General features: G+C 41.6%; 2 protein-coding genes across 3 annotated transcripts in view; one reads left to right on the top strand and one right to left on the bottom strand.

Annotated features, from left to right (window-relative positions):
* The window catches only part of deaf1 (DEAF1 transcription factor), an 18,768-nt gene extending 2,792 nt beyond the window's left edge, over positions 1-15,976 (top strand). The window contains exons 2-13 of one of the 2 annotated variants that reach the window (XM_027021462.2): positions 1,321-1,418; positions 1,690-1,819; positions 2,067-2,213; positions 2,378-2,517; positions 2,659-2,724; positions 3,099-3,137; positions 3,226-3,349; positions 3,960-4,088; positions 6,982-7,226; positions 8,685-8,750; positions 11,924-12,013; positions 12,378-15,976. In XM_027021462.2, coding sequence (XP_026877263.2) covers positions 1,321-1,418; positions 1,690-1,819; positions 2,067-2,213; positions 2,378-2,517; positions 2,659-2,724; positions 3,099-3,137; positions 3,226-3,349; positions 3,960-4,088; positions 6,982-7,226; positions 8,685-8,750; positions 11,924-12,013; positions 12,378-12,482 — 1,379 coding nt within the window. In that variant the 3' untranslated portion in view covers positions 12,483-15,976. Of the gene's footprint in view, positions 1-1,320; positions 1,419-1,689; positions 1,820-2,066; positions 2,214-2,377; positions 2,518-2,658; positions 2,725-3,098; positions 3,138-3,225; positions 3,350-3,959; positions 4,089-6,981; positions 7,227-8,684; positions 8,751-11,923; positions 12,014-12,377 lie in introns of those variants that run through there. The other variant, XM_035523730.1, reaches the window with a different exon arrangement.
* Positions 15,977-18,651: 2,675 nt separating this feature from the next.
* Positions 18,652-23,067, bottom strand: drd4a (dopamine receptor D4a). Its single transcript, XM_027021459.2, has 4 exons — positions 22,834-23,067; positions 21,820-21,932; positions 20,782-21,380; positions 18,652-19,141 (listed from the first exon to the last, which is right to left on the bottom strand). Exons 1-4 carry the CDS (start codon positions 23,065-23,067, stop codon positions 18,936-18,938), a joined length of 1,152 nt encoding a protein of 383 aa, XP_026877260.2. The 3' UTR covers positions 18,652-18,935.
* Positions 23,068-23,426: the final 359 nt, after the last annotated feature.

Here is a 23,426-nt window from a genome sequence, read left to right as displayed (position 1 = left end):
TGGTCTTCATCAAAGGTCTTTAACAAAAGTCTTCACAAAGAATATGCAGAAATAGTTATGTGGAGACAAGAGCTGATCTGGTGTAGTGAGTACACTGGCAGTGTTTGCTGACTGGTGTTAGAACCTTTTTCTTCACCTGCAAAAAAATAAAAATTAGTGCATATATTGAATCAAATAACAGATAATTGGATAGCAGTCTTATAGCTGTGTGTATATAACATTTTATAAGTTGCATGCAGTGGCATAGGTTTTATTTAAACTTATATATGCCTATGTCTGCATGTGTAAGGGTTTTTTGAGAAAAGCAACATCATCTAAATTTTTACACTGTTGAACAGAAGGAGTCCTCCTCCTTCCTCATTCTCTGTGCATGTCTCTCCTACCTGACTGCCACTGGCTTTCTCATCAGAACTTGTGTGGCAGTCTGAAGAACATGCTGAGATCTCCTCCATTTTTCTTAACCTCTCTCTCTTCCCTCTACTCTAACTTTTAACATAAAACGAGATGAGTGTGATGCTCTGCAGGAAAGTAAATATAGCAAATGCTAAAATGTATTTGTCTGTACATTCTAATATCTACTTTACCTATATAAACATTTCAGCTCAATATCAGGGCAGGTCACTGGTTTTAGGTGAGGTGGGGTGGGTGGTGGTGAAGGGTTTTGAGGGTGGAGTGGGTGGTGTTTAGGGGGTTTGAGGGTAGAATGGGTGGTGGTTAGGGGTTAGAAGGTGGAGTGGGTGGTGTTTAGGGGTTTGAGGGTAGAATGGGTGGTGGTTAGGGGTTAGAAGGTGGAGTGGGTGGTGTTTAGGGGTTTGAGGGTAGAATGGGTGGTGGTTAGGGGTTAGAAGGTGGAGTGGGTGGTGTTTAGGGGTTTGAGGGTAGAATGGGTGGTGGTTAGGGGTTAGAAGGTGGAGTGGGTGGTGGTTTAGGGGGTTTGAGGGTAGAATGGGTGGTGGTTAGGGGTTAGAAGGTGGAGTGGGTGGTGTTTAGGGGTTTGAGGGTAGAATGGGTGGTGGTTAGGGGTTAGAAGGTGGAGTGAGTGGTGGTTAGGGGGTTTGAGGGTAGAGTTGGTGTTGGTTACAAGGTTTGGGGGTAGAATGAGTGGTGGTTAGGGGTTAGAGGGTGGAGTGGGTGAGGGTTGTGGGGTTTGGGGGTGGGGTGGGTGGTGGAAGGGGGTTTTGGGGTGAGTGATTGAGTGAAAAAGTATCTTGTGGTGCACATTGCCTGTTTGAGTGTACATTCCCACTGATTTGAGAATAATTTGATTGTCAAATTTAGTTTTCCAGCTATAAGTAAGGTCTCTCCTGCTTCTCTTCACAGAGGTAACTACAGTTACTGTTGGAGGTGTCCAGACTGCAGACGACAATGTATTCTCAACATCTGTCGCCGCAGCAACCTCTATCCCTGAGCATGTGCTTGTGAGTATTTGGGGTGATTTCAACAAAGTCTTAAAAGTGTCCCTTTTCTTATTTGGAATTGATGCAAATAATCAACTGCATCAAATTCAGAGGTATGAATTTAATTTTCTGACTACCAGTTTTAAGTCCGGTAAGCAAGATTTGCTCTTTTGCTGGTTTGGACCTACCAGCACCAACGATGTTTTTGTAAAATAATGGTGACAGAACACAATGCATTTACAGGACTAAAGAAGTGTACCATGTCTCTGACTGCTGTTTGTGGTGTGTGTAGTCAGGCAGAACCACCCTGCAGATCAGGGACAGTCTCAGCACACAGAAGGCCACACTGATCGTTGTGCACACAGATGGGAGTATAGTGGATGCCACAGGCCTGAAGGCAGCAGCTGCACCCATGACTCCAGGTGGGGGTGGGTGGCTGGGTGGCTGTTTTAAGTTTGCAGTAGAACTTGCCTTTGTGTAGACATAGATAAGGGAACTGGTTCATGTGCAACTATTATAAAGATCAAATAATTATCTGACTAACCCCTGTAGTAGTTCTTGATGAAAGCCTGTAGCTATAATTTAATGTTATCATATAATTGTTTCTGTTATGAGGAAACTTGGTGCTTCTCTCCCCTCATTGCTTAAAACTTTTGAACACCATTCTAGGATCTCAGACTCCCTCTACCCCGCTGACTGCGAGCCATGACAAAGATGTGTCCAAGTATAACTGGGATCCGTCTGTGTATGACAATGAACTGCCGGTCCGATGCAGGAACACTAGCGGGATCCTCTACAAAAACAGACTGGGTTCAGGTATCCTCTGCCCACTAGGTGGCACCAGAGCACTATCGACTGAGGGGCCAGTCTTGTAATCGAGCCTCAAGTAATCTGTGTACAAATAAAGAATGTAATACACTGTATTGTTATGAATGTATCTTAGTGTGCGCTTTGAATATGTATGTACACGTTGCTATCAGGGGGCAAAGGGCATTGTGTCAAGCACAACAATAAGTGGTACACTCCCACGGAGTTCGAGGGACTTTCAGGGAGGGCCAGCAGTAAGGACTGGAAGAGGAGCATTCGCTATGCTGGCCGACCTCTACAGTGCCTTATACAGGTCGGACTGGGAACAGTGTGTTCTCACCCTCACACGGTCCGCAACCAGAAGCAGTTGATGTTTCAAATGTTTTTGGAATAGAAGAACAGCTGCCGATTGTGAGGATGCAATTGTGATCGCGTGTTGGCGTTTTTTTTACAGGAGCGCATCCTCAACCCCCACGCTGCCTCCTGTACCTGTGCGGCCTGCTGTGATGACCTAACTATGGTCGGTGTCCTGGCCTCTTTTCCTCTCTGCATTATTAATACACAGACTGTCAGGGATGCAGGGTTTAGCAGTTTTCTCGTCATTTGGTAAATCAGTTTTGTTGTTGTTTGTTCGTCTGAATGTTTTTTAGCAAGGAGAACGGAGAACTTCTAAGCAACTCCAGGTTGTAAATCACAGGTTTTAAAATCTCAAGAGATAACAAGGCCAGCAGTCCCTTGACAGTTTACACTAAGCTTTTCTCTTGTTGTAGTAGATGGGGGTTCAGGCCAACATAAGCTGCTGGTAGTGGCTCATTCAGGCCCTGTCTGTCCATTTTGTTATTTAAAGACTCACTATTCTCCTCATTCTGCTATCTCTGTCCTCCCCTCATTCAGAGCAAGGATGGTTCGTTCGGAGGAGACAGCGTGTCCATGGTAAAGACAGACGGCTCTGTTGTTAATGTGCTGCTTTGCGCTCTCAGTGACGGTCGTGTCTGATACACGGCTGCTCCCTCTCCCGCAGACGGGCCCCGTGCGACTTTTCGTCCCCTACAAGAGGCGCAAGAAAGATAGCGAGCCTCCGGCCTCTCCAGAGAAGAAGGAGACCCCTCCGGCTAAGAGCATCGCACTGGCTCCAGGGGCCACGTGTGAGTGTGATCCCGCTGCTGCTCTCATGTGACATCACACCAGGCACAGATGCACACACACACACACACACACACACGCGCACACACACACACAGGCTTCTTCTGTTTATGATGTAGAAGCCACCCGATATTTTGTCTCCGTCAGGGCTCTGATCTGTTTAAGCAGAATTGTTAGTCTTACTCCTGACAGTCTGCATTTGTTTTCTGGTTTTATTTGACATGCAGGGAGGGAAGAGTACCACTTGACTTTATTTGGTTTGTTTTTCTTGTTTGTGTTGATCTTTTTTGGAGTGAGGTGGGAAGTAGAAGTCAGAGGTCACAGTTACACTAACCTTTTGGTATGAGAAGCACTGAATCCTGTTGGTTCAATCAGAGAAAAAAAACCTACAATTCTTTTGTCGTTTGAGAGTGTTGACATATAACACAAGAATGGGAGCAGATGTTTCCTGACACAACAGAAGACCTCTCTACCCCCCTACCCCCTACCTGTGTCTCTACATAAAGATGTTTCCTTTAGTAACCCCTGCCAAGAGGAACTAGCTCATGTGTCTGCAGCATTGCTTTATAGCTAAAGCAAAATCTTTAGAGTTGCATCTGTGTCTGTCTTCAGTCACGGTAACCCCATCAGGTCAACTCACTACGTCAAGCACGCTGACCTTTGACCGAGCAGCCACAGGAGATGCGACCGCCATCATCTCAGAGAGTCCTGCCCCGCCAGACGTCTTCAGCAACACAGCAGGTGGGTGATGGCCAATTTTACACAAGCATGCGTGCAAATATACATCTCCCCCGCAACACCTTTTCATTAATTGAGGTGTGACAAGAGAACAGTCCTGCCCTTGGGGCCATTCACCATCTATGGCCACTTTCATGCTTGTACATGCATATGTCCTGCTCTCCTTAGAGGTTTGTTGACTCTACGGGAAGAGTCCCGATTTAAAAATGAGTCTCTCCGCCTGGCTGGGTCAATTCAGGGGCTAGCCCCATCCTGATGGCTGTAATTGCAGGTTGCATTTAGGTACGTGACACCAGTGCACCCGTCCTCAGTTCAAAACTGATCTGTTTTGTACCTCTCAGTCAGCTGTACGAGTCTCGGAAAGAGAAAGGTGTTTTGGCAAGAGTATTGAATGGAGAAATAATTGGGTAATCAATCAGTGTGCTGGTTCTTCCTCAGGATGTGACTTTAGCTTACCACCTGTCATTGTAATGACAGGCTATACAGGCAAATTTTTACACACAAATAACTGGATCATTTTTTTTCCAGAATAGCCCACTGCTATCCAAATATCTCCACATACATCCTTCTCCATGTTCCTCCCTCTCTAAACTCCCACCAAACTCAGCTCTACATGCATCCTTCTCCATGCCCCCTGCCCTAAACTCTCAGTGACAGTTTTGACATGGCCTGATTCTGAGGGCCCTTCAGGCAGGTGTCTCCTGATGTTTGAGCATGGTGAGCCTGACACAGCACTGATGCCCTCTCGTTCACTTTTGGCTGGGGGCCTGACACACGGACACGGCCTCTCTCAGGTCACCTCTACCAGCTCACACTATTGCCTTTTACTCTGCAGTGAGAAAATATGGCTGCCAGGCTTGCAGACAATGAACTATGAACTTGGAAATGTGTTGGCTATGTTACTGGATATATAAATAATTCTATTTATAATTATAACTAAATTATAATTAATTATAACTAAAGAATATAATTGTCATTTTATTACTACTTGAATTGTCACCGGAAGAAGGCACATTAATTGCCATTAAAATGTACATGGTAGTGTTAGACATGCAACTGATCTTAATTGCTAGTAATGTTTAATACTTTTCTACCAAATTCCTTTTCCTTAATTTTTACTGCAGAATTTTGTGGAATCAGGTGCTACAGACCATGTGATCTGCCAGGGTCATCTTCCTTTGCAGGTTTCATTACATATTCTCTACACTGGCTTTAATCAGAATGCTGATTCAATTGCCATGGGCCAGTTAATCCACGTGGCCACCTGTGAAAAATGCCTTGGAATCAAGGAAAAGACAAATAAGAACATTATTGGATATATATGATCAGATTGGCTTGGCTTGTAACTGAAGCTGACTTTGCCCATGTGTGTGTGTGTGTGTGTGTGTGTGTGTGTGTGTGTGTGTGTGTGTGTGTGTGTGTGTGTGTGTGTGTGTGTGTGTGTGTGTGTGTGTGTGTGTGTGTATAAACACAGCCCCATATCTCTCACTCTCCTCTCAGAGAAAGAGGTAGTTGGGGAGTCAAGATTATGCTCGCGACTTTTCTATAAATTCCATAACTTCTAACTATAAGGATAGTGGAACCGTTAACATCTAACGTTATCAATACTACAGATTTTACTAATCTTTAACCAGTTTGTACTCAGGAACAGCTTTCAGGTGCATTCCTAGGCTGCAGTGTATCCGCTGCCCTGTAGAACGTCCTAGAGTACATGCACCAAGCTATGTAAGCTCTTCTGAGCAGAGCAACACAGAAAAAGCAGAAATGTTTTTTTCCCTTAGTGTTTAGCTCCCAGTTGTTCATTTTGGAACCCGCTCCTTTATATGGCGGAGATAGCCAGGAAACCTAAATGTAATTACAAGCCAATAACAGATCTAGTGTCTCAAAGTGTATATTGCTCCTCTCTCTGTGTGCTAAGAACAGGGATCAAGTGTCAAACATAATAGTGTACATATTGATTGAAGACTTGTTTGACTCTCATTTCTTAATTGATATTTTAATGTGCATGTGATAGTGGGTTCTGGTTTGTAGGTGCCTGATTTGTTTAAGGATCTGGAAACATAGGTCATAGCCAAAGCCCGATAGGTTCATCATGAATGGGCAGCCCAATTTCAGGAAAACAAGCAGAGCCTTGGTTGATAGCATAGCTGGTGAAGAGGCTCTGGACATGTAAATAAAGCATTACCGTTACACTACCTGTGTTCTAAATGACCTTTAATTACAGCAGGCATGGGTGGAGCTGATCATATGTCTGAGCTTCTGTCAGAAAGTTATAAGCACAGGTATAGAATAATACAGGGAGCTAAAGTAACATGCTGTGGTTATTATTCCTCTCTGGGCACGCCAGGCCAGCTGTGTCTCTGTGTGCAGGAGCCCCACGGTAGCTGCTGCCCTCAGTAGAGAACAAGGACAGAATGAAAATGAGGGTTAGCCCAGAGTCCTTGAGGACTGGGTTGGACAGCACTTCTCTACACTAAGGCGGAGAGAAGTTGTTTGCGTAGGACGCACAGCTATAGGGAACCCCGTGTCTGGGTCTGTAATGAATTATGTTATGGTTTGAGGTGATAAACTGTTGAAATGTGGAACACTGCTAGAACATTTAGGTCCCCTCCCCACTCTCACACCACATACTAGCAGGTTTAATGGGAAGATCTGTCCTGTGTGAGGTTTGTCCTTGGGCTGATAAATCAGGAACTGTTGAAATCTGTGGTGGGGATAAAATGTTTAGTGCTATGCTTTTTGACAAGTCACCTGCAACCAACCTTCAGCACAGCCTGCAGGCCCAACAAAGCAGCTTAATAGAGCCTGTCTTTATATTCCCTTTGCCCTCTGTTAGCTCCACCACTGCTGCTCCTAAACATCGGTGCTCTTCCACACGTTTCTGTTCCTTTTGCAGTGTTGGCCACACTGCCGGCACTGGCCGTCCTCCCTCAGCAGACCATGGTGCAGCCTAAAGCCGGGGCGGGCGGAGCAGAGGCGGGTGAGCAGCGCTCCACCTGGCTCTACCTGGAGGAGACGGCCAACGCTCTGCTCCACACGGCGCAGCATCTCCGGGCCCTCATCGCCCAGGCCAAGCAGGCCAGCCAGTCGTCTGGCACCGGCTCTGGAGGCCTGGAGAAGAGCGCTTGCTGCAGGAAGGACGTAAGTATCATGCGTCTGCGTGCACCGCCGCTGCACGGGGAAGAGGTTTGTGCTGAGCATGGATCAGTTTCCTTTCCTCACAGAAGCCCAGTCTTTCTTGGATAAGAAACTGCAAAACTATTTCCAGATCAGTGTAAAAGTGCATAGTATTAAATCTGCAAGTATGAAATATATTGATCTTTTAAAGAGTTTTAAAGGAATATTTAAGTAACCACACGTTTCTGATTGTCTGAACAGAGTTAAAACATTTTTTCATTAGTATTTTAATACCTCTCTAAAAATAGCTTGCGTCCCTTTTACAGATCAGCTCTAGTATAGTTGCTGAGAGGGTCCATCTCTGACCCACTGCCAGGGCTGATGAGCGGGAAGTTGTGACTGGTACACAGCTTTGCCAGCTTTGTGTGTAGCTTTTGAACACTGGGACTCCAAGGTGACCTGCCCAAGTGGCTGGTGTTCCCTAAAGAAAATAATTCAGTATACCAGTTCACTGGGTCCTTAATCATTTATTCATTTGTAGTGATAAAGTCTTGTACAGAATCCTTCATTAAGTCAGTAGTGTGACCCAGACTGCTTGAAAGAAAAAGCTCTAGACAAAGGCTACTTTAGCGAACAATTATTCTAACACCTTTAGCAAGTGGAATTGATGTATCATTATTATTATAAGGATGAATAATAATCTTAAAACCAAAGACCAGTATAAACATGAGGAAAGAGTCATTTTGTGCTTTGACTTACAGGAGGAGTTTTCAGACAGAAAAAAAAAAGATTGATACCATACTTTTTTACTAAATTTGTGGTTTTTCAGTACCATTAACAAAGATTTTACATTTAAATTCATGATCATAGTATGTTAGAGGAACTAGAGAAATTCCTGTGAATCACTTGCACTGCATTTAGTGGGTGAATGTGACTGCAGTAGTAGTAGTAGTAGTAGTAGTAGCTCAGTGGATAAAGTACTTGACTTGTAATTAGAAGGTTGCTGTTCAAGCCCCACTGTTGGGCCCCTGAGGCCCTTAACCCTCAATTGCTCAAGTTATACTCAGTCATAATTGTAACTTGTTTTGGATAAAAGCATCAGTTAAATATGTGCAGTGCTGAATGCTAGACTTTGATGTTGTGGGAATTTTCCTAAATAGAATGTCTTTTAGAGTCAGCCTGATGGAAAGACAAAATCTTTAACTGTTAATATGGAAGTAACCGTGCAGCATTGTAGTCTTGTGCAGCTTAGCTTTTACCATTCTGTGCAGAAATTATTCTCATACTAGTGTACCACGGCAGCTCAGTTCACCACTACAGAGACACCTTGTGATATGTGCTAAGAATGTGAAGGTGATGCTTAACAATGCCATTTCCCCTCCGCATCAGCTCTTAGTGGATCTCTCATCACTAAAGCTAATCATCACCTTTTACTGGGTCTGTCATCACTAAGTGGGCCAATCATGAGCTTCTCTCCTTCAGCCTTTTCCGAGCCAGCTGTCACTTGCTGATGACCCAGAGGGGAAGATTACTGAAATTATCATCAAGGCAAGTGGGCGTACTTCTTTCTCTCTGTCTCTCACCTTCTTTTCCTCTTTCTGCATCTCTGTGTCTCTGTTTCCCCCAGTCTTTCTCTTTTATGTACTTTTGTCTCCCACATTTGTCTTTGAACTCAGATTTCTGAAACCAAGAGTGTGTCTGTGTGTATTTCTGCCAGTATTTGTGTGAGTGTGCAAACACCAATCTATTCCTGATACAAGGAATATGCTTCTGTGAAGCTTCATAAGACAAATGTCTCTTCACAGCCGTGTCATGCCTTTTTGTCGTCACTACAGGGGGCTTGACTGGTATAGTTCTGATGTCCTGTAGTGCAGCTGACTGCTTTAGTTCACTATAACAGTAGAGTTTACAAAGAAACCTGCATTTTCTCATTACCTTCATTAGATCTGGTGCTTAACTACCATTATACTATATACAACAGAAGTGAGTACACCCTGTGCAAAATCAGTTAAATGTTCATTGAATTACAAATGGATCAATTTACAGTAATTGCATTATTTGTAAGTTGAACAGTAGGGTTGCACATATTTCTGGAGAGATGTTCTACCATTAGAGACTATTTTTTCAGCTGCTCTTTGGTGGAGGGTTTGTGTTGCTCTACCTTGCACTTAGCTTTAATTTTGGAAGGTGATAGTTTTCACCTTTTTTCTTCATTAGAAACTATTGTATGATTTTGGCAGTGAGATTTGGATTTTTATCATGCTGGAATATTCCTATTCTGCCAAGCTTATGGCAACTGGGAGTCATCCAGTATTTTGGTATATCCACAGGTATTCATGTTACCACCTATAAATGTCATATCCCCAACACCTTTTGCACTCATGCAGCCCCATATCATCACATTTCACAGTGTGCTGCACTATCTGAGCTGGGCGTTCACTGTGGTAGTCCTGGCTATGTTTACCCCAAACACGCTGGACCCCATCTGAGCTGAACACATTTACCTAGATCTCATCTGACCAAAGAATGAGCCCCCAGTATTCATTAGGCTTCTTACCATGTTCATGTTTTATGTAAAGTTTAATCTTGCAGTTTTGTGCCAAAGAGCAAGCAAAGCGTTTTTTTAGAGACTGACTTAATTGCAATGTCCTTCACACTGCCTGAGCTGTCAGAGAAACTCTGTTTTTCATTGATAGTCCCTGTAGCAAGCACTCTGTTTTTCAGAGCTAGACTGGGCAAGTAGCACACTGTGGCATCATTTTATGAGGACAGCCTCCACAGTTTAAATTAGTGCTCCTATATGGCTTGTTTTATACCTTCTGATTACTGCTGCATTTGTGTTTTGACTGATTTTAATTGGTGACTGATTTTATTGTTCTATGTTTGAGAAGTTTCACAATCAGATTTTTCAATACCTCTGGATATTATTTTCCATGTGAAGTCATGATACAGACATGCATATTGACACAGCCCATAGGTCAAATATTCTGCTGTTCAAAGGTCTCTTAATAACCTTGTCATGCAATTTGGCTAATGGGAAAACACAGGTGTACTAAATTTTGCTTCAGTGATCACAGATTTTCTAACTTTTGTGTCAGAAATCACAAGTATATTCAGTTGTGTTGCACTGTGTTCTACTTTAGAGCCTGTATTTTCAATAAAGTCTAAAGAATTTATTATTAAAGTATTTATTTTTGATTGTGTATAAGAGAAAATATTCTATTGTCAGCTTTGACATAATGCAATTATTAAGAAGATATTGCACAGGGGTGTACTCACTTTTGTTGTGTACTGTATATTTAACATAAACTATGGTCCTCCAGTAGTAATAAACTATAAATAACGCTAAGTAGTGATTAAATTTGTTTACATTTAAAGTGATTTTATTGTGTTAATATCACTGTGTTAATAGTCTTCTGTGAGCAAATTGGCTATTATGAACAAATTGGCTATTATGAGATGAGCAGGATTAGAACACTGTAGAGGTGATAGGAAGTAAAGACATATGGGGTTTCATGCGTTCTGGTTTATTATTGCTGAAGTGTACAGTGTGTTAATCTTAACTAGTTCCATAAATATTGTAAATTAAGGGAACCATAAACATAAGGTGTTGCTGCTTTGGCCTCTGTGTAGAGCTTGGTATCAGCCCTGGTGTCTGGATTCTATTTGATTTAGTTAACAAGGTCCTGTTGTGATTCTGTATCCATTCTATGTGATTCATTTTGGGACTAATGAATCGATACAATTCCCAAATTGTGTATGATGGTATTATAATTAGTGTTGCACATGGAACATCAAGTTATAATTTGTATATAGAGAATTAATGTAATGGGTAATGTTAAGCATTCAAAATGGGGCTCAAATCATTACATTAATTCTTTTTTTTTACTCCAAAATTTGGAATTGTTATGTAAGTATGCTAAGATTAAAAGTCTAAATATGTACAATGGAAATGACCACAACACCAAATATATAAGTTAAGTGTGCACTGTTAAGTGATAGGGGCAGAATTGCACGCAAGAGCCTGAAACTTATAAGCCAAAATCTTCACTGAAACAACAACACAAGAGTACACATGCTGATTATGAAAATCTGATTTATGAGATCAGTCTTATGATTTTAAGAATTGTTGGTAGATTAACAAAAGAAAATCATAAAAAATGTAAATGTTTGTGGTTTTATTTAAAGGTAGTTGTGTAAAGCCTTAGGCTGTAGAAACAAGACCTTTTGTGCTTCACAAACAAACAGTGTTATGTGTATTTGGAGCAGTTGCACAGAGGAATGGCAGTCCAGATGCCTATCCAGCTCACAGCTCTGTGTGTGGGGGTAGCTAGGAGGTCAACGGAGGAGGGGTTGGAGAATTGTTCTGTGGAGTATGATGTTGACTGAGTTGTTTTGTGGAGTGAACTGGGGTTTTGGGGTGTTGTTTTGTGGGGTGAACTGGGTTTGGCGAGTTATTTTGTGAACTGGGTTTGGGGAGTTGTTTTGTGGAATGTGATGTGTTTGGGTGAACTGGGGGTTTGGTGATCCCCAATATGGTCACATATATTAAGAAATTTTGTAAATTCTATATATTAATCCCGTATATACACTAAATATGTATCATTTTCTTTCATTTCTAGAACTTGTATTTAGGACTATTTTTTAAATCTCTTCTGCTGTTACCTGTCCTACATGTGTAAAAGTCTGAGCTGAAAAGGTGTTTGCCTTGTCCTTTACAGCACACCTGTGTGAACTGTGGCCGTGAAGCTTCGAGTGAATGTGCAGGGTGCCATAAAGTCCACTACTGCTCCAGCTTCTGCCAGAAAAAGGTGAGCAGCACCTCTCCAGAGTCAAAGACCAACCGCCTGCATCGTTAAATCCTGTGTGGTTGGTTTAGCCTCATATCATAATCTTGTCATATAATTTATACAAAATATTATATGGTTATATATTCTATAATTATTATATTATACTTACTGGTGACCTACAGAAAAACCTGATGCTTGGTGGTCTTCATCAATACCTAAAGAACACATTCACCGTAAATCTCAGTAACATGTCTCACAATCCAATGATGTTTCATAGCTCTGTGAAATACAAAGCAATGATTTGTTTGTCCAAATAATAAACTGTGTACATCCAGCACTGTGGTTATGTTGGTTGGGTGCATCCTTCTCAAATATCTCTTTGCAGGACTGGAAGGATCACCAGCACAGCTGCCCTCAGCCGAGTGGAGGTGTGGGCACACACGAGGAGGCTCACATAGCAAGCCTGGACACAGAGAAGGTTAAAGCCTAGCCCCCTCTACCACACAGCACATCTCCCCACACGACACTCACAGACTGCCTGGATCAGGACGATATGTGCATTTTCGATTCCCTGAAGATCTGACATGTGTGCATGCATGTGTGAGTGTGTGCGTGAATGTGTGAGTGTGTGTGAGTGTGTGTGCATAAGCGCACTTGCAAGTCCATGTGTAAAGCAAGAGACTGAAGCAAGCAGGAGAACCAACCTCATAAAGGATGGATGCATATTTCCCCTTCTGTATAACTCCAGCTGCAGCTGTAACGATGGATGCATATTTATGCCTCTGTATGACTCTAACTGCACTTGTAAAGCTCATTCACATAGATTTGGTTAAAGTTGTTTTTTACTTCAATAGTCATTGGCATTTTCAGAGCACACACACTAAACCAGGAGTCACTGCAACTGACAGAAGGTTTGTGATATGCTATCAACAGTAGCCTTTCAGGACTCTAACTTTACCCTTTACAGGGTAGCAATATCTATATTTTCCATCTATTTTAATAAATTAAGACTTAATAAACACAACTGGCAAAAATTAGAACTTTGCCAAGGTTTTTGTTCAAATAAATGTTAAGATGTTAGATTATTTTTTTCCATATTATATCCACACAGGTGTCCAACAGGAAAAGAAACCTTAGCACCAGCCCCTCAGTCCCAGCACTCATACACAAATAAATACATTTTACAGCCAGGCTTTGACAAAGCAGAAATAGATCATATGAATAAAATGAAATGACAAAAATAAAGGTTACATTGTGACTCTAAGTTTCTGTGCCCTCAACAAAGGTTAAAAAAGGATGCCAAATAGTATAAAACCTCCTGGAACACCCTCTGACAATGAAATTAATCTTCTCCAATTTGAGATGGTACATGATTTCTCTGACCCAGTGACTGTGTGTCAGTGAAATAGTGTCTTTCCATTTAAACTAAGAAATGTTCGAACAGTTAGGAGTTTTAATGAAATCATGCCAGTGAAGTACATCATCTAATCCAAATGTCAGGCCTAGCAATGTGGAACAGCAAATTAGTCTTGACCTAAAAATGTAATGATGTCATCCTAATTACTCAAATTAATGAATTTTAGACCTTCATACTGACATGCACTTATGATTACATTAGTAGCACCCAGAAAGCTGCAACACACCCTATGACCTTTTGAAAAGGAATTTATATGGGAATGTATATCTTATTTTTTTCATGCATCATGGTTATCCAGTTAGTCTGAATATAATCAGTATTAGTATTGACTGTAATGTTGATTTTATTACTGACACACTTCAGTTACTGGTGAACTTTGAGTTTATTGTCCCAAGACTGAATTCATGAACTGTATGTATTAAATATGCACAGACCATTTAAGATCTTTATTATGTCACTATCGCAAACTACCAGACAGGAGTAAAACCTGCACTTTCACATTCTTCAGGATTCAGCTTTGACACTGTGTGACCTGTAAAATTCAAGATACAAAGAACTACAAATCATCAACAATTTCTTGTATCATTGTTGCTTTATTGTTGAAAATATTTGCCATTTTCCCATACAGGACTGAATCCCTTTATTTATCTGTTGTAATGTGCCTGATACCATTGTCGAGTTTCTGTCTTTTGTAGCACATGCCATTATCTTCCCCATCTGTGGCTGTCTGCACTCTAATTGGCTTAGATGCCACATGCCTGTCAGTTTAAGCAAAAAATCTACAAGTTCTAATGGAGAATGAACACTATTGTGACATGTGGAGCTGTAAAGGTTTCATGAAGGTTTTGTACCAACCCACACTAATCAGCAAAAGTACAGGAAAACAACAAGTGTTCTGTTGTTATTTACATTTGTATCTCGGGTACAGAATCTCTGCTCTGTTATTAGGACTTGTGTCTCTTTAATCAGTGTCAGCCTGATAGGCAATCTGCACTTCCACCTGTTCCACTGAGCTGTATAAAATAATAACACACATGTACAAACAGATTAGTGTTTTGGAATTTATTTACACAGTTGGTCTAAGGCATGCGAGGCAGTGCTTGCCAGTGCTAATTGCCTTCCCACATCTTGGGTTAGTCTCTTGGTGCCAGGACCCTGGGCCTTGCCTCCTCTTTACAACATGGGCTAGTGTTGCTGTTGTAGTATCGCTAACTAGCAGTAGACTCCAGTAGACAGTAGACTAGCAGTGCACCAAGCAAAACCAGGCCAAGTAAAGAAAATTTGGCCATGAACCTGACAGAAACGGAGCAGGAGAGGAGGAAGAGTAACTGAAAAAGTAAAGCACTTTCTTTCTTGAAATTCATAAAGTTAATTTCTCTGGGTTTGCGATATTCAAACTGCATGAAAACTGAAAACTGCTCTTTGCTGTTAGTCTGCTGAGTTTTAAGGTGGATTTGACATTTTGAATAAGAAGCTGGAGAATAAGATAATGTTCACAAACTCTTTGTAGATTTAGTAGATTTTTGTTTGTTTTTTGCTAGAAAGAATAACCATTATGTAAACATTATCAGTTTAAATTTCTATTGGTTTTCAGCAGTGTTCGAGTGAAGAAAGATTCGTAGTACAGGTAGCTTCTCTGTGTGTTTGGTGCATATCTGGTAGAACAGCTGAAACAGCTGATTTACTGCTGAAGAACACAAGAAGAACAATTATAAGATTATTATTAAGTTGATGTTGTATTACTGTTGCATTCAGTAATGAGAAAAAATGCAGATGAACTATAATGGGAATTTCAGGACTGAGTGAGGCAGTCGTATACAGTGGAAACAGACAGACAAACATACCGTGTGGGTGTTTGTGTGTGTTGAGGGTCAGTACAGTAAAGCTGAGAACCAAGAAGGTGATGACCAAGGCAAGAAATATCAGCTCACTGAAACATTGACTCTAGGGTTAACAATTTTAGTTCTATTTATCTGTCATATCCATGCATGACAGCCGTAAAAACTGCATAATACATCCCACACAAAACAATTCCCCCAAACAAATGAACCACAGCTCCACTGTGGTTTTAATGAAAAACTATCACATTGGTGTTGATATCGGGTGACGTTCAAATACAAGATGTTGGTATTGGCTTGGTACAGAAAAACCAACTCCACCATTATCTTTTAATTTCAAGTATTAAGCCATGCACTACTTACTAATTTCAGCCAAAACCAGTACAGAAGACAATCATGACCTTGTGTTTCCTCTTTCTTGGAATTCTGAATTGTAAATGACACACACACACAGAGTAAAGTGCATTCCTGAAATGGCTTTTAGATAATGGCTGTGGCACATTGCAGAGATGACCTGGGCTTGCCCCTGAGGTGGCCATCCAATGTCATGCATCTGACATCATCCACATTAATCCAGAGCTGATGAACTATGCACCTCCGAGAATTACTACATTTGTACCTTTTCCTGAAAATGTTCACTTTTTGCACTATAGAAGGACAATTTGTAAAAGGTTTTCTTTGTAGTCGAATTGTTCCATGGATCTAGGATGCAAATAACAATAAAAAGTGCTGTTCGTACCATTTTGAAATGCTTTTGACTGAATATAGTTTTTGGTTTTAATGATAACCTTGGTGTTCTACGCTCATCTTAGTATAGCTCACCTTGCAGTTATAATAAATCCAAATAAACAGGTAAATATGGTATATTCCAAGGAGGTAATGACATTGTAAAACTTCAATGTTGGCCACAAGGTATGCCAGTGTTATGGGCCTGTTTTAGGAGGAACTCTCCAGGGTTGTCTAGTCAAATCTACCTGTGGGCGATTCGTGAGCCCACTATAATTTATTCTGCCTCTCTGTGTCCCTCGGCTTTCTACCTCTGTATGTATGCTCTCATGTCAAGGTCAGCTCCCTCGTGGTACGCTCATAACCAGACTCACAGAAACTACCCTGAACACACCCAGTGTTTCCATGACAACAAATATTACATCGTGGGCCAAAAGGAATTCAAAAGTGCCGTTTCATTGGTGTTTTGAAGTTGTCGAAAATCTGGCTTGGCTTCACTTTGCATTTGTAAGAAAAAGTTGATGGAAAAAGTATGTGAACTGCTAGAGAGGAAAAAGACACATTCTGGTGTTCTGATGAGTTCAGGTATGGGTTTGACCTGCCATGCTATAAAAATTTTCATTTTTCAAATTTGGCTACATGTTCTGCACCAATAAATTCTATTGCAATATTTGCAATATAGCTAAGGATCTGCAGATGTCCCTTACACTCGATAACATCTATGTCCGTGAGTACTATAGGAGCAATATTGTGTGGACAGATGATATAAAAGTTACAATTTTAGGTAGATCTACACAACAATATATTTAATGAAGGGCATATCACCAAACATGGGCCTGTTTATCATCTCAAAGCAGAATGTCAGGAGTTTGTTTCTAAAACATAAACAGGTTATGCAGCATGACAATAAAATAGGATCAACAGTGTCTCAAATATATTTTGTATTTTAGAACAGCCCTGCCCTAATCTTGAAAATGCTGTGCTGTGGATTGAAGCATGCCATTCATGCAAGACATCCCAAAATTATACATAAACTGCAATTTTTGGATAGAACAATATGCCAAATTACTGCTCTGTGGACTGATCATCTGCTCCAGAAAGAGTTTGGTTAGTTATCAATAATCATTAAGTATTTACCTGACACTTTTATCCAAAGCAGTTTGCAATTCTGACAGAACACAACTTGAGTTTAAGGGCCTTGCTCAGGGACCCAACAGTGGCAACTTGCCAGTGGTCAGGCTTGAACTGACATCCTTCTGATTACTAGTCAAGTACCTTAATCACTGAGCTTGACATCATAGGTACAAGTTACACTGAAATCCAGGTAATTCTGAAACATTTTCTTTTAACTGTTAACTTTATTGATATTTACCTGAAGACAAATTCAGAAAGAATTTTGAAGACAATAACTTCTTTTGACGTGATCTGTTGAACCACTAAAATGAGAAGGTGTATGTTTGTAGGTGTATGTTTCCTGCCTGTACTTGCATTATGTCTAGTTTCCATCTGTGCACCACAGAGAGAGGGCACAAAAGGTGTCGTCTCATTCATCAGCTAGCAATGACACACTGTAACCGTGATTGTCGTATGACATTTCATACTGAGGTGGTTTTATTCCCTGCTACCCCCTGTATTCATTCAGTGCTTCCGCTGGTACAGTTGTGTGGTTAGTTGCCATTGTCATATTTTAGGCTCCTCAAGACCCCACTGGGGGAAAAGCTTATTACTCGTTTTTCTCTTCAGGAGGTGACACCTCTGTGAGTTAGAGTTGGAGGCTTATTTTTGGTCTTTTGAAGAGTGCCAGAAACATCCTTCTGGCTTTTTAGGTGGAATCAAAAGTTCCTCCAAAAGACCAAATTTAAGTTGACGAAAGCTGATTGATTTGTTCATAGAAAAGGGAGTTGAGTAGAGTCAAAGACCAGGTATATATAAATTAAACCATAGGACAGCAAGGAAGGCTGAGCCGTGATGGACTGTTTCTCACAATGATAACAGAAATGAGTCCAGACATATGCACCCTGTCAAAATGAAATGACTGCATGCCCCCAATGTGCAGGAGGTTCAAATGTGGTCTGATGTGATTGGTTGCACCTGCAGTGCACTAGCGAGTCCTTGCTAATAGCCTGTGCTTGTGTTGTGAGAGGCCTAATAAAATCTGGTCACAGATTAGGTACATATTACCTATTATCACTTTAGATCCTAGTCACCTGTCAAGGTCATTTGACAGGACCTTTTTCTTCACTGGACAAAAGTTGTTCTGGAGTAATTGTGTGTGGCTGTTTCCTGAATTTAATGAAGACTGTCACTGTCCTGGTAAAAGCACTGAGAACTTCACTCACCCTGCCACAAAAGATGTACCTTTTTATTTTACCTTGATTCCATTACTATCTTTACTATCTTTGTTTTGGAAAAGTGAAAGGGATTTTCATTTTTTGATTTGGAAAAGGCTGCCTGGAGAGAATGACAAACATCATCAGAAAAGTGACAATTATTATCATCTGGAAGAACCATATTGACTCTTTATAAAAAAAAAGGTTAAAAAAAATTGAAAATGTGATTAATTGTCCTTTTAAAAATCCTATGATTTGTTTGTAAGTCATTTTAGTATTATTTCATCATCAACAACATCACAAGGTAGCTAGTGTGTCTGAAAAACAATGTATTTATTAGATCAGTCAAATACAAAGTCAATATCCTTCAAACAGCAGACTTGCTGGTACTGAAAAGCACGTGTCAGTCTTGAGAATGAGATCACCAATATGCAGAATAAGAGCCTGTGAATATGAGGTCAACAATAGCACTCTGCCCCACTGAACTGAAAAAGGTAAACTGTAAAAGAATGTAACAACAGTGTAATTGCAAGATATACATTCTAGCAGAAACAATGTATGATTACTGCTACACATGGCCTGCTGAACATTAGGCATGCAATTTGAACACTGAACATTATGCCAAATGAACATTAAGCATGCAAATTTGGCAAGAACTTTCTAAAGAATTTCCTGAACTCAGTGTTGAAGACGGTGTAGATGATGGGATTGAGGGCGCTGTTGACGTAGCCCAGCCAGGTGACGATGCTCATTAGGTTGCTGGGAATTTTGCAATCATCGCAGAGTGCACGCATCGTGTGAACCACAAAAAACGGAGTCCAGCAAACCAGGAAGGCACCTGGTGGATGAGAGAAAGGCACAGCCAACGTCAGGAGAAGAGCAAAGACTGTTGTGATGTCGGAACGCCCGTGTCACACAGCGTACTGTGAAGAAGGCTGGATGATTTAGACGATAAAAATGAGACATTTAGTGAAATTTGCTAAATTTGCATCTGCAAGATGCAGCCAGGGCAGAAAATTAGATTTGGCTAGTCGCTTCTGACAGTGGACACTTGAGTGGTATTGGCAGCCTGTGACTCAGCTGTCTTCGGATTATGAATTATAGACCAGCTATCTATCATTCTGCCTACTGTCAAATACTGAAGACCATCGTCACTTCATCATACTGGACAGGAAAAAAAAGGGTGGAGGGGTGAGAGGAAGATGGAGCTGGACAGTGGGAGGGCCTTGACACAGAATCATGAATGGGAATCAGGTGTCCCTTGGTATTACTGCATATTTATATCAGTGGTGCAGCATGTAGCAAGGGGAAGCTATAGACTTCACAAGACCCAGCATGTAAGCCCAACCTCTGAGAACATCCAGCATAATGAGTCTCTTAAGGGTTCTGGACAGTCTGACTTTCAGAAATACACTTACTGACTGAGTTTGATAAATGAGCCTGTCCTAGACTGAGCTTCTTAACAAGGCTTCGCTATATATGCTTTAGGAATAGACCATCTGCAAGACATATATATACCCAGGACAAGAAGAAACTTTCTGGATTTATGTGGCTCCAGTATAGGCCGTGTGTTCTGACACCTTTTTTTTTCATTACATAAAGTCTGTTGAATGTTTTAGGATATTAATACAACATAGCAATAGAGGAACTCTCTTGCATGGTGGTTGTGTTTTGACCTTTGTCTTAGCTCAATATGGCTGACCCTTGCGTCAGGCCTGGGATAAAGGCTAGGTCATAATAGGATTGAAGGATTTAAGTGAAATGATTAGCCAGTGTGGCCCAGAAGGGTTTACCTCATTTCACTGCATGTGTCTTTTTTCTAGATTTATAGACATATATGTTTTGCTTACCTGAAAATAAGGTGCAGTTTAGTCTACAGTTTAATGTAAGAGGTACAGCTTGAATATTATATTTTCTTACACACACACACACACACACACACACACACACACACACACACACACACATATATATATAAATCCAAAGAAGATTCCATGTGAACAACTGAAGTGTACTGTAGTAAGAAATGTAGAGATATTCAAAATTGTTGTACACAGAATTCCAGAGAAACAGAACATTTTGGACAGAGCTGTGCAAGCAAAGTGCTTCTGAATTTGTTGACAGGGATCTGTATGAAGTGCCAGAAGTAGGTTCTTTGCCATTCTTCAAAAGAAGGGGTATAAATGCTTGAGTCAGGGTTGGGGGAAATTAACTTTTGACTGGTGCTGTGTGTGTGTGTGTGTGTGTGTGTGTGTGTGTGTGTGTGTGTGTGTGTGTGTGTGTGTGTGACCTGTATATGTGGAAAAATATTAGGCAGAAATACATCCGGAAAATGCTCACTAAACTGGTGCTGTACACTACAGAATTTAGACATTCAGTCATTCAGTGTCATCCTCAGTGTTTTTTTTTTAGTTTTGCTGTAGCCATCCCCTGTGTGTTTCAGCAGTAGTGTAAAGTTCAGAATGAACATCCACTCACCCACTACAACAGGAAGCACCCTCATGGCCTTCCTCTCTCTCCCATTAATCTTTGCCCTCTTCCTCTCTTGGTTCTTATTCTGATCTGCATTATAACCTCCATGAGGGTAGGCGAGAGAAGGCATAGGCCTGTCCTTGCAGTGTGTGGGACAGTGGCTGTCCTGATAAGCATCCTGGTCCAGCTCTTCCAGGTTAATGTCTGTGAACTTTCTCTCTATGATTGGGGGTAGGGGGTGTGGTAGGGAAGACGGAGGGCTTAGTCCTGCCGGCAGCCGCTGGAGCTTCGGAGGGGGCCGCGCGCCTCTCTTCAGCTTGGCCTTCCTTAGCTCTTCCCATCGCCTCAGGCCCTGGAATATTCCGCAGTAGAGCAGCAGCATGATGGGGCAGGGCACGAAGAATGAGCAGACGGAGGAGTACACCACGTAGTTGTCGTCCTCCAGCTTGCACTCACCATGCCTTCGGTTCGGCACGTCGTTGATGCCAAACAGCACAGGCGAGGCCACCGCCAGCGCCAACACCCACGTGGCCGACAGCAGCACGACCTGCCGCTGGTCCACGCGTTTGCGATTGTAGTTGAGTGGGACAGACACTGCGATGAACCTGCGCCAAGCAAAGCAGAGAGGTCATTAATGCCGGCGCCAGCCCACACGTTTGGAAAGATGGCCCTCTCTTGTCCTGTATATTCATACACAACAGCAAAGGTCAGACAGATGACCTGCCAAATACCTGCACGAGCAGAACTCTTTTTGCTGCGTATGTTCCCTTTGACCTGGTGGTATGTTCTTTTCCTCTGATACAGCACAAAGGCATGAGCCCTGCAGCTGATCTCTGACGTAATCTTAGGGCAGGTTTGTGAATGAGGATTCCACAGGCAACCTCTGCGTTTTAATACTCATGATCCCCAAGCTCTCTGACTCACTTTCTCAGGCACACTCTTTTACTGATACTGTTTCTCTCTTTAACATTCACGCTATTTCATCAAGGACACACATATGACCATTTTTGAAATATTCAAAACTCTCCCTCTCTCCCAACTAACCTGTCTATGCTGATGGCACACAGGTTGAATATGGAGGCAGTGCATAGCATAACATCCATGGTCATCAGGCCATCACAGACTGTCATGTTCAGTGTCCAGACTCCATCCAGGAACTGCAACACAGAAGAACCAGATGCCTCTTATCTCTGCCTTCATCCCTTGACCATATCTACCTACTACTTGCAGTATGGCAGCACATGGGCTGTGTTTGAATCTGAACATCCTCATTAGGTACCTTGTCTCATCAGTACATGCACTCCAGGGCCCTTGAGTTCATAAATAATTCTAGGCCTGATGCAGATCTCATTGTCCAAAAAAAAAAAAGTGGGGGAAAATGGAAACCTTTGAGAAGAGCATTTAATGGCATTTTAATGATGAGGCCCAAGAAGCGGACAGACTTTTAATTAGTCTTGAGTAATGGCTTCTATGCCATGCCAGTGACCCATATTCCACCCAAGTGGCAAGCATGAGCCCCTGAGAACAGGGTCTAGAGTACGTTAATGGGGAATCTCTGATGGATTACATGGCGACCATGTCATGCATGTCCATGCTCAAAGGTGACTGCCAAGTGTCTAATGCTACCTCTTTCCTGAGCCTTCTTTTTCCATTGGGTAGAAAAGCCAGAGGGGAGTAGTACAGGTGTATCTGCATTTGAGACATGTTCGTGGGCTCCCAGCGCTCTGAGTTTCAGTATGGGACTGCACATTTATAAAAGCTTTGACAGCAAAGCATGTCTATTGTCATGTGACCACACAGTCATCCAGATCTACTGAAAACAAATTAGCATGACGCACAATTGTGTGAAGAAATGACAGCTAATTGGGTTAATCAAACGAGTCATTTTTAGATTTACTGGTATTTTTCAGCACCCTGTGAAGGATTCAGGTTGGTGTAAATAAGAATATACATTTTAAAGTGTGAGTATAATTAAAGCAGAAATAATACGAGTGCCCTAGACTGATTTTTTAAAGATACGAAGTAGCTAAAGCAAAAACAAACTGTTAAAATACTTACCTCTTCGTACACAAATAGTGGCAATACCAGCACTGCAAGTAGCAGGTCTGCGACAGCTAAACTTACTATAAAGTAATTTGTTGTAGTCTTTAGAGCCTTTTCTGTATATACACTGAGGCAAACCAGCATATTTCCGCATATAATCACAACAATGAGCAATATTCCTAATATTAGCGCGGTAAAGTTGTAGTCCGTGACCGAGAGTTCCGTGGAATCCGAAAGGTTCGCTGGCATTTCTGTCGAAAACCAGCCACTATCCAGGGTCTGGATGTCCCTTCAACATGAGCTGTACTGGCAGCATCGGCATTGCTTGTGGGCTGCGCTCTGATGTGGAACTTGTATAAAGTAGTGATCTGAGGACGGCATCTTTTTTGCCATAATTTAAACGTAACTGCAACTTCTCCAGTTCCCCTTCGTTCTTTGTAAGCACAACGGACCCACTACCTGGCGCTCACGGTGAGACGCGTGAAATTTCTTCGTTGCATATTAACTTGTACCTACATATTAACTAAATAACCAATTTCTCCAAATAATTTAAAAAGTTGAATTAAATTTAATAGAGTGCCTGCTTTAACTGTTTAAAACTACACCGT

The sequence above is a fragment of the Electrophorus electricus genome, chromosome 2 (genome assembly GCF_013358815.1).
Source record: "Electrophorus electricus isolate fEleEle1 chromosome 2, fEleEle1.pri, whole genome shotgun sequence".
Classification (NCBI taxonomy): domain Eukaryota; kingdom Metazoa; phylum Chordata; class Actinopteri; order Gymnotiformes; family Gymnotidae; genus Electrophorus; species Electrophorus electricus.
This window is presented reverse-complemented; position numbering and strand designations above follow the sequence as displayed.